At 34.6% G+C, this 10,592-nt stretch overlaps 1 protein-coding gene across 1 annotated transcript; it reads left to right on the top strand.

The window, feature by feature from the left end:
• The first annotated feature begins 928 nt into the window (after nt 1–928).
• Nucleotides 929–10,311, top strand: LOC124944530 (dual specificity protein phosphatase PHS1-like). Its single transcript, XM_047484809.1, has 11 exons — nt 929–1,016; nt 1,155–1,232; nt 1,342–1,475; nt 1,643–1,847; nt 4,144–4,320; nt 4,415–4,575; nt 5,500–6,574; nt 7,175–7,321; nt 7,410–7,637; nt 8,438–8,595; nt 9,631–10,311. The coding sequence occupies exons 1-11, from the start codon at nt 984–986 to the stop codon at nt 9,983–9,985; spliced, it is 2,751 nt and encodes a 916-aa protein (XP_047340765.1). The 5' UTR covers nt 929–983; the 3' UTR covers nt 9,986–10,311.
• Nucleotides 10,312–10,592: the final 281 nt, after the last annotated feature.

Genomic DNA, 10,592 nt, shown 5'->3' with positions numbered 1-10,592 from the left:
CCAACTTAATTTATCATCGCATAAAATGCATCCGTCTTAAATACATTTTCTATAGCTGAAAATTCCTAAAATATATCCATTTTCTACCTCTACTTATTGAAGAATCGATTGAATTCTTAAGAGATATTTATTATTTAATTTTAACAACATTTCCTATTAAAAAAAAACTAGATAATTGTTTTAGGAAAAATACTAAAATAGCCCTGTATATGAATATGAACTGGGTCCATTGAAATTGAAAGTCCTGAGCTAGTTGGTAACCCCACCAAGTGCCAGAAAAGGCGGGAAATGTTTAATTTGTATGCTTTTTTACAACGTGCCTAGCATGATGAGAACAAGTCTATTTTAAAATTATTACTTTTTTAAGATACTATTCAAATTTAATTATTATAATTTATTTTATATAATATTAATTTAGATTTTCTATACTAAAAATATCAATACAAACTTTCAAGAGCTGTTTGATCTTAGTTATTTTTACTTTTTCAAATTTATATCTATTACATTATTATTATTATTATTTTTATCGTTAAATTATTTAATTTATTAATAAAAATATTAAAATATATTTTTTTATTTATCTTTTTTAAAGATCTAATATGATATAAATGACAATAAAATAAATAAAAAAATACGAATATTCATCTAGTCATCAAACACACAAAACACAGACAAGATTAATCATGTAAGAACAATAATAAAAAAAACATAAACAAAAAATGTTCAGCAACGAACCAACCTTAACATACAATTTAATGTTAACAAACTCATAGATTCTAAAAAATATCAACGATTTCACCGAATGTCTTTGAAGAAATATTCAGAAGTTCATCGATTAATTAGATTATTAATAATAAAAAAAATATAAAAAAGGAAAGTTTGTGAGGTGTTTGAAAATTGCTTTCCCAAAGTTTAAAAAGATAGATAGAGGACAAGGCAATAATGTTGGAGAGACTGAAAAAGGATTCAAATTAACAAGATCAATGTCTAACCCTGCAACAACCGTCCATTTCCATGTACACATTCTCTATCTATCTTTCTACATTTGATGATCAGGATTACCAATTTTAGGGCTTTGCTGATCGTCCTCTTTACGATATCCTTGTAATGATTGATCTTCATTTCGTTTGTTTAATCACGAGTTATTTATGCAGGAGGAAGGAGAAATAGACCCACGTGATCAACGAACAGGGGAACCTGAGCCGCCATCGCCCCTCGCATTGACTTCCCGGGTAAGTTGACAGAAATCCCTTAAGTGAGTGAAGGAGTAATTAGAGAGACTTTCCACATTTTAAGATTATATATTGCGACATTGATCGATTGATCGATCGATCGATGCAGGCACTGTTCATGTTAGGAGATATTGCAGCTAACCATGCTTATCGGTTCACCCGATGGTTAGAAACAGTTCGTAAACGCACTGGAAAACATCCCATGGGATTTCCCCAAACATCCCATGATACTATGCCATTAAGGTTAATTCTTCTTACCCCCCATTTCCCCATTCTCAATTCTGATCAGATTTTGTGCTAGATTGAATATGCTAGATTCTAATACCCGGTTATCCTTTTTATTATGATGCATTTTTGTGTTACTTTGGATTCCAAACTCAATTTTGTAAGTGTTTGTTGTTGTTGTGTAGTGTGGTAGACATAAATAATGATATAAGAGATTGTCCGCCTTCTAAGCAAGCTACGGAAATCAGCTTGTGGGATAGACTTGGTAAAGCTTCTATGTTGGTGGTTGAGCCAAATTCGTTTCCATGGAACAGTCTATCATCCCTTCACCATATTGCACATTGTACCAGCAGCGATCAGTCAGAAGATGAAATGATTAAAGCGTTAGAGGTACGATAGATCCGCACAAGCTCCTTCTGAAAACAAATTATGTCACTTCTTAAACTGTCATTTTGTCAGACTAATTGTGACCAAGTTTGTGCTCATTGTCCTCAGTCTTAAGCTAGTTTTCAGGCTGGGTTACATTTTATTCATTGCAGATGAAATACATTAACTTAGAAGCATGAAACGTTTCTTTAATCTTCAAGGGTTAGAATTTTTAGCAAGAAGTTGTACATGATGGAATTGCTGACCAATTTGTTTATCCTACTGTGCAATTCTTTAAGGATATTCAATTCTGTATACAGTTGACACCACTGATAAATCAAGTTTTAGCTTGTACCCTCCAACATATAATATGGAAAAAGGGAAGAATATACCTCCATAAGATCAGTCAATCTGAGAATGGTATGTTACTGTTACAAACAATTTGGAGAGAAATTGATTGGTGATTAATATATAGAATTGTGATAATTTGATTTGGTTTGATTTGTAGGCAGCCTATGTACAAAATCATAATAAACACACAATTGGTCTGTCATCAATCTCTCTCTCTCTCTCTCTCTCTCTCTCTCACGTTTGAGATAATCTATATTCATCTCTATCGCCGGCTACTGTCATGTTGTGTCTTTTCCGGTGCCTAAAGAAGATGTCTTATTATCTAAATAAGCCCAATAGTTCAAATCTTTGTGAGGACGGGAGAATGGGGACGGCCAGTTGTGTTTGAGTAGGGATTGGGTAAAAGAGGGACCGGTTGTGAATGGGAACTTGTAAGTACTGGTGTGGCCCTTGTGGGGGAAGGATTGTGATGGCTGGGGTGGGTTTGAGGTAATGGGCTTGCGGGAAAGGAAAGAAACGAGGGGGACTGAAATAAAGCTAGTGGGTGAATGGAGTGAGGGGTGTGAGTATGTGGGTTGTCGATTGGGAAGTAGGAGGTGTACGGGTTTGCAGTATATGCACATGAACTAAAGCCGGAATGATCGGCTACTGGACCGTACTCTTCTCCGGTTGTCCCGCTGGAGCTTGCCACCACCGGTTGTCTGTCCTTAATCGAAAGTGTCGGTTCTGACTCCGACAAGTCGTAGATGGGGCCGTGTCTCGATCTTGATGCGAGCTGGGACCTTTTGGCCGGGGCCTTTGATTCTTGCCCATTACAAGTTTGATTTGGTTTAGGGTTTTGGGTTAGTGATTGCCTCAGACTTTCAGAGATGGACCGGTAACCCCAAGATAAGTACCCATGAGGATTGTGTCATTTCAGGAGCTGGGTTATCTTTTGGAATGAGACGCTGTGGCTGTAGAAAACGCTAAGTCCTTCTGGCCACCCTTTCCATGTCGTCTGTGTTGGAGATCGTGTGCAAGTGATAGTCCACAAAGGTCTCTTACCTCCACATAGTCTTCTATTAGTAGACCTCCGTAGCTCAACCTAGAGCTAACCCCGTCCATTGTTCACAAGTAGCAACTATGCTTGCGCAAGGGATATGATTCCAAAGGGGTTTTGCTGGGGTGGCTTGTTTCGGTCGGAGACAAAGAGCTTGATCCTTCCGTGATTCAAGAAAAATGATTGTTGGGGAAGGTACTGTATCCATCCCGTTTTAAGTCGCAGAATGGGCCCTGTCGGTTCGTGCTGGCACACACAACTGTATTAAAGCTCAGGTGAATGGGAGACCTTCCCGAAACAAACAATCGCTGTCATAGGGTTCATACTCCCTTCAAGTTCGACGATCTGACTACAGTAAACAAGTCGTTGGTTAGCTAAGGAACTTGTTAAAGCAGCCTCCATATAGGTTGGGGACTAGTAATCAATTTCAACATATAACATTCTATTTTTGGTTGGTTCACTTTTAGGAAGATATGTTCTACCATATTTCCAGCCTAACAAGCAACATTTCTGGACAAAATAAGAAGTAGATCAAAGTAGTTCCCTTTTTACTCATTCTTGACTCTTGAATGAAAAGCCAAATGTATCATATAACCTCCTAGAACATGGCCAATGGTTAAAAGTATCTTTCTACCCAAAAGTGGAAAATTCTTCATCTTGCCGTGTCCATTATATGGCCATACATAATAAAAACTAATATTCAGTCAATAAATTGTCAAACAACCTCCATACTCACCATGTTTTTACCATATTTTGTATTTGGTTAAATAAAATACTCAAAGAGTGAAACATAATTTCATCAATAAATAAACTATTGCATGAGAATAATCTTATCATTTTGTGAAGTTCCATGAATTTTAACATACTTTTCGTAATTAAAATATCAAATACTAACATACCTCTTCTTGGTATCATCTTGAGTTACAACAGGTGACTGTAAATTCTGGTGGAGTTGTCTTTTTTGCTCTATTCAATCAACCTGCAAATGACAATGGTTCCCCAAAAGAAGCAGCTGCTGTTATAAAATTCTCATCTTCAAGGATGTCCACACAATCAGAACGTTTGGGTTATGAATTTGCAAAGTGGTTGGGTATCCGAACTCCACAAGTTGTACTCTATTAACCCAACTCTTGCTTTACATTTATTCCTAAACTTTTGAGGTATAATTGACCATCAAATTTAATATGATGATATGTGTCAGGCCAGAGTCATTCACAATTCTAGTTCGGAGTGGCAGCATATAAAAGAAGCTGCAGAGAAAACAAAAAGTCAAGCACTCCTAGAAGGAGATGAAGTTGGTGAGCTGACATGCTCAGAACTTCTTGAAGCTTTAGAGCTGAGCCGATGTCTTCTGCTGATGAAGTATGTACATGGATTGACATCAATTCTTCCATGTCTTTGAGTTAATTTTTTTACTAATTAAAAACATGGTCATTTACCAATACACCGAAGCAAAAAAAGAAGATACCTAAAAATGGTCCTGGTGTGAAGACTCGAACTCATCACCTTGTGAATTTTGCGCTCTACCACTAGTTTTGAGTCCTCACAATAAACTTAACATATATGACTGAAAAAAAATCTATTAAGTAAAGAAAAAGAAAATTTTAAGAAACGAAACAACAACAAGCCATTCTCTCATAATTTCTCAAACAACACTTGGGAATTGGAATTATGCAGGGGGTGAGTACCAGTATCCATACCCGTTCTTTACACATGTATGATCCTATTTTTGAGTCATTAACTATGGAGTGCTAGTAGTTGGTGTCTTTTATGTCATTATTGAGAGTCTGATTTCCTAACCAACAATTGGAATACACAATTCCTGGTTCAGAGTTCCAAGTTTATTTCCAACTGGACTAAGTGAATTGTGAAATTATGTTTACAGGTTCTAATTGAACTAAATTTTGAGAATGTCTAGTTTCTTTACTAGATAAGCATTGAAACAATACATAATTTGTTCAAATTACAAAACACAATTCTGGTTCAAACCAGCTGTAAGTGGATTTCCAAGCATTGTAAGATTATGATTGAATGCAATTGGGAAACAGATATGGTCCTTTAGTTTCTAGATTTTGTTATCTTTTCAGCTCATATGTTCAGATGTTTTTTCCATTTGTCTAAGATGCCTTCCATTCAAAGTTCCATAGTAACAACTTTTTTCCTTTTTCTTTTCTGATAATGGTAAAGTAAAGGTATTAAAATTTCTTTCAGCATTTCTAAGTTACCTATGTGTGGTTTCATGTATTAGTTGTCATCTCACAATGGAAGCTTCATTTTGTTCAACAGTTATGTACATGGATCCATTCTTATGGATAGTTCAAATGCATTCAATTCACGGGAAGCAGCGCAGAATACAGCTGCAGCACTGGGAAGAATTTTAGTGTTAGACTTGGTCATCAGGAATGAAGATAGATTTCCTTGTCGTCAGTTAGGGTGGCGTGGGAACTCGGCAAATTTATTGTTAACTGACAAAATGTTATCAACAGATTTTGACATGTTAGAGGAATCCTTTGATTCAGCTATTAAACGTTACAGGCCAAAGGTGATTCGAGCTCTACATAAGGAGAGAAGAGCTACTTCGGTAGAAAGAAAATTAAGCTTCCCTGACACAGATTCAGTCTCAAATATATCGGACCTCTCTGATATTAATGAATCACCAAGATCCTGCAGAAGTGTAAGAAGTCAAAATTCCATTGAATCAACCTTTATTGGGTTTCATGTTGTGGCTATAGACTCGGGCGTTCCCAGAAGGCCACCTGCTAGTAAACGGGCAAGTGACCAAACAAATTATCCGAAGCTGGTGGAACTTCTGATCAATTGTCCTGATTATTCTTCGGGAATGTTACATGAGATAACAGGAGGACGATTAGGATCTCCGCTGAATGATGATGTAATTAGTGACTCTCAGAGGATGGACATGGCTTCAGCTGTTCATGCATTTCGAAATGGGTTCCGTGCAGCTTTAAGGGACATGCAAGGCTTTCATATGTTCTTGCTTACACTTCATCAAAAGCTGGATAGCTTGTTACGAACATTTATGAATATCTCAGACAGGGTATCATCAATGGACTTTGACAAAGAGGATTTGGTGGTTTCTGAATTGCCATCAAATGCAGATCCATCTGGCTCTTCTCCACCAACTCCATGTATTATGGAACAAAGTAACAGTGATAACCCTTATGATTTGAATGATCACAAACCAGCTGTTAGGTCATCATTATCAGGATTGAAAGAGAACATGGACTCTACATTTACAAGCTCCCGTGATAGTTGGCATGTCAAGAGTAGCAAAGCAAGTGGGGAGCCCCTTCATAGCATGCGATTGCCGTCCAAACTTCGTGACATATGCAGATATGCTAAGGTTTGTTTGTTAATGGATTTTTCCATTTAAGTTTGAAGTATTTATATTTGTGCAATATTCCCTGCCAATACAATATATTGAACACTATTTAGGACTTTTTATTAACACTATTAGTTCGTACCAGTTAGAAGCACAAGAACTGAGTTTAGCTGCACAATGCACCTATTTGGAAACTTGTATTTTATCATCACAAAACCCATTAAAAATCGTCAAAATTTAAAATTGAAAGTTTTTTTGTCTGTTGGTATAAAGATTTTTTTTTAGATCATGATCCAAATTATATTATTTTTTTGTTGTTTCATATTCCTAGATCATGTTCCAAATTATGATGTAATTTTTTTATTCATTTGGTACGGAGATATTTTTTTCTGGATTTTTAGATCATGAAACAAATAATTTTATAGATCATTGCAATTTTTGGTAAAAATAATTAGATCTTTCTGATGATCAATATGTAAAAATGGTATACCAGAACATCCAACATCTGATACTCAACTCAGCTTTTCCTTTTTAATTGGGTTGGCTATATATATATAGTCAACTTCTCCAATGAGTTTGGTCTATTCTGACCAAAATGTTGATATCTGTCCTAATTCTTAGGTTGATTCAGAACTAAATAAAGATTTAGAACAGTGGAGTGAACTGCTAAGAAATGAAGTAATAAAGTTATGCCACGAGAACAATTTCAATAGTGGTTTCTTTGAGGGTAATGATCATTGCAGCATTGTTGACGCCTATGAATTAAAGGTAATTTCCTTTTGCATCTGTGGCACTTCTTTTGATTTGTGCTTCTATTTGGTTCCAATGTCTTCCCCTTTTTTCTTGTGACGTATAGGTAAGACTTGAGCACATTCTTGAGAGGATACCATTGATCTCTGATGCTGCCAATACAGAGAAGCCATCACAAATTTTAAGTCACCTCTTTATTGGTGGGGCATTGGCTGCAAGGTCTGTTTACACTCTGCAGCATTTGGGGATTACACATATATTGTGCTTGTGCTCTAATGAAATTGGACAGTCGGATAATCAATTTCCTGAATTATTCGAATACAAAAACATTTCAGTAAGTTCCCTTTTCTTTTGACCAGCTTTTAGGTTTTGGATATTTCAAATAGATTTAATACTTTTCCACACTTTTGGTTTTTATTTATTGGTATAAGCAGAAACATAATATTCTTAGTTCATCTCTAGTACATTAATTGGAAAGAATTTACCATTTCTCAATTATTTATTATTTGAAGGAGCAGCTGTAAAATGAACATTAGTGAGTTTATTAAGAGCTTGTTTGATGTTATTTTTTTACTAATCTTATATTTTGGTAAAAACCTTGTTTGATGAAAAAGTGGATTATTTGGATTAAATGACTAAAATATTCTTTGTATTTAAATTTTTATAAAATATAAAGTAAGAGTATTTTAGTCTATGATTTGAATGTATTGATGATGGGATAAGATAAGATAATCCAAATAACCTTTCATTAGTTTTTTTTTTGAAGTTTAAGAAGCTAGCACGACTCCTCATAGTCAATTTCTTTTGATGATAGTGTAACGTAACTTCAATGGGATTGTAGATGAAGTTGAAGTTGACTATGATAATGTAATTATATACTTCTATTGAGCATAAAAGTTCAGGAGCCTTATAAACATCACTGTCTGTATCTTAGACGGGTTCTAAATAGATGAAATGTGTAGAACACTTTGTCACCCCTTGCTTCATGTGGTGGTTCTTGGCAAAATGTATAGCACAATTGCATGTTTCCTTTATTATATTCTTTAAAACACATTAGCTGACCATGGTTGCAATTCAACAGAATTTTGCCTTCTTCATAAGTTGTACAAATTGAAATTTAGCCCTATAATTCAGGTATCAGACAGTGAAGATGCAAACATCAGTAGCATCTTCGAGGAAGCGCATGGCTTTATTGAACACGTGGAACAAACAGGGGGAAAGGTCCTTGTTCATTGCTTTGAAGGAAAAAGTAGAAGTGCAACTGTTGTAATTGCTTATTTGATGATAAGAAAGTAAGTAACTCCTCTTGGATTAATTTCTTTTATTGACATCTCGTTCCAATAATAGAAAGAAATGATTTTGAAGCATAATGACAAATACTAGGACTCTTAATCAGAATATGATTGGAAAAAGAGAGAAATGGTATATACATCATCTGAGTGGTAGAAATGAGTAAAGGTTTTACTCTATACCCAAACCTTTCTTTTGAAGAACGCCCCATTTGGAAGCATTTTCAGTTATTTTCTATCTGAATCTATATACATAAACATAAGCGGAATTTTCAGTCTATCTAACTAAGTTTTGTTTTCAAACGTTTTTGTATCTAGATACTGATCCAAATATAGAAACAAAAATAATAATAAAATGTTTCGAAATGGGACCAACATTGTAATCTCACAAAATCAAAGTATTTGTGAGAAAATATTGAATCTTTATAAGATTAATTCAACCCCACCAGTTGTCATCGTATACAATGATGAGGGATTGTGTATCTCTAAATTATGTCATAATTATTACCTGATTATTTCTGAATCAATTACATATGTTAGTCTAGATAATTATGGAAACCTTATATAGTCAATTATATATTGGCCTATTTGCAAATAGCTATTTCATACAATCTCTGCCACAATCACCATCATATTAAAAATTGTCAAAATGATATTGAAAGTGGTTATCTTTTTTGGTATATGATAGTTTTTTGGATCACGATCCATATATTTTTAGATCATCATCCAAATTATACTGTACCTTTTTGTTTCATTTTTTGTATAAAAATCTTGATTCATGTTGTTTTGTAGATCGTTATCTAAATTTATTTTCAAGATTATTGTATTTTTTGAAGAGCATAACAAATGTAGATTTTTCTTGATCACAAATAGGCTTCATGTATAAAATGCCATTTGCTTTCAGCTGTCCTAATGCGCTTTCTTAATGATCCATTACTATTTCTCCAAATTGCTTATACTTTGTTATTGATTCAGATTCCAGAAACATGCTAATTCTATTGTTTAATTTGTTTCCTTTTGAAAAAATAAAAATAAAAGTGATACAACACTTTCAAAGGCATGGAACATTCTGAAACAAGTGCATCGTCGGGCTCAGCCTAATGACGGGTTTGCAAAGGTTCTTGTTGAGTTAGACAAGAAGTTGCATGGAAAGGTGTCAATGGAGTGGCAAAAGAGGAAGCCAACAATGAAGGTTTGTTCTATATGTGGGAAAAAGGCAGGACTAAGCAGCAGCTCTTTAAAGCTCCATTTGCAAAAGGCTCACAAGAAGCTATCATCAGGCAGCGTAGATAGTGCCATGACAATGGAAATAGAAAAGGCTATAACTGCACTCAAGATGAACACCGTCAGCCCCAAAAACCGCGAATCTAATTCCATTATCACCACCCTATAGGTATTCCATTTGTATCGTTTATGTGTGCAAAAGGAACCAATTGGAGAAATATATTGATTCCTAAGGCAAAATCATCCTTAGGTATCCTTTTCTTTTTCTGTTTTGCTATAGTGATGATCATCATGCAAAAAGGCTAGTTTTTTAGGCTCTTTTTTTTCTCCCACTTTTGCTGGATGTATATTCCATCTATTGTGGTTGGTGATGGGCATCCTTTTTTCTGTATATAGTTAGTACATATGAAATATTGAAATGGTATTTGTTTGATTGGTTTGAAATTGAAGATGGAATGAAGGTTGTCATGCTAGGATGGTTTGATTGCTTTTTACTATGAAGAAATTCTCTTTTATTCTTTATATTGATTGTGAACTTGTTTTTTGTTTTCAACTTAATTTGAACAAAGTTATGTAACAAAAGTATATGGTAAAAAGACAACATATGTATAAAGTTTAAGGTCTGTTGAATTTGGTGGATTGAGGGAGAAAAGAATGTAAAATCCAATTGTGAATTAAAGCATAGATTCAATATGAACCAGCAAAAGAACAATGAAGAAAATATAAGAAGTTTGTACATAGAAATTGTTTACTTATATCATAATATTGTCCAACAT

Source organism: Impatiens glandulifera, chromosome 1 (assembly GCF_907164915.1).
Source record: "Impatiens glandulifera chromosome 1, dImpGla2.1, whole genome shotgun sequence".
Classification (NCBI taxonomy): domain Eukaryota; kingdom Viridiplantae; phylum Streptophyta; class Magnoliopsida; order Ericales; family Balsaminaceae; genus Impatiens; species Impatiens glandulifera.
The sequence above is the reverse complement of the archived record's forward strand: the minus strand, read 5'-3'. Positions and strand labels throughout refer to the sequence as shown.

Bases quoted from the DNA above. Each gene is read 5' to 3' on its own strand.
- LOC124944530 (XM_047484809.1), top strand. From the start codon at position 984: ATGTCTAACCCTGCAACAACCGTCCATTTCCAT. The intron at 1,233-1,341 runs GTAAGTTGACAG...CGATCGATGCAG, and splicing joins CCCTCGCATTGACTTCCCGG to GCACTGTTCATGTTAGGAGA. The intron at 4,576-5,499 runs GTATGTACATGG...TTTGTTCAACAG, and splicing joins CGATGTCTTCTGCTGATGAA to TTATGTACATGGATCCATTC.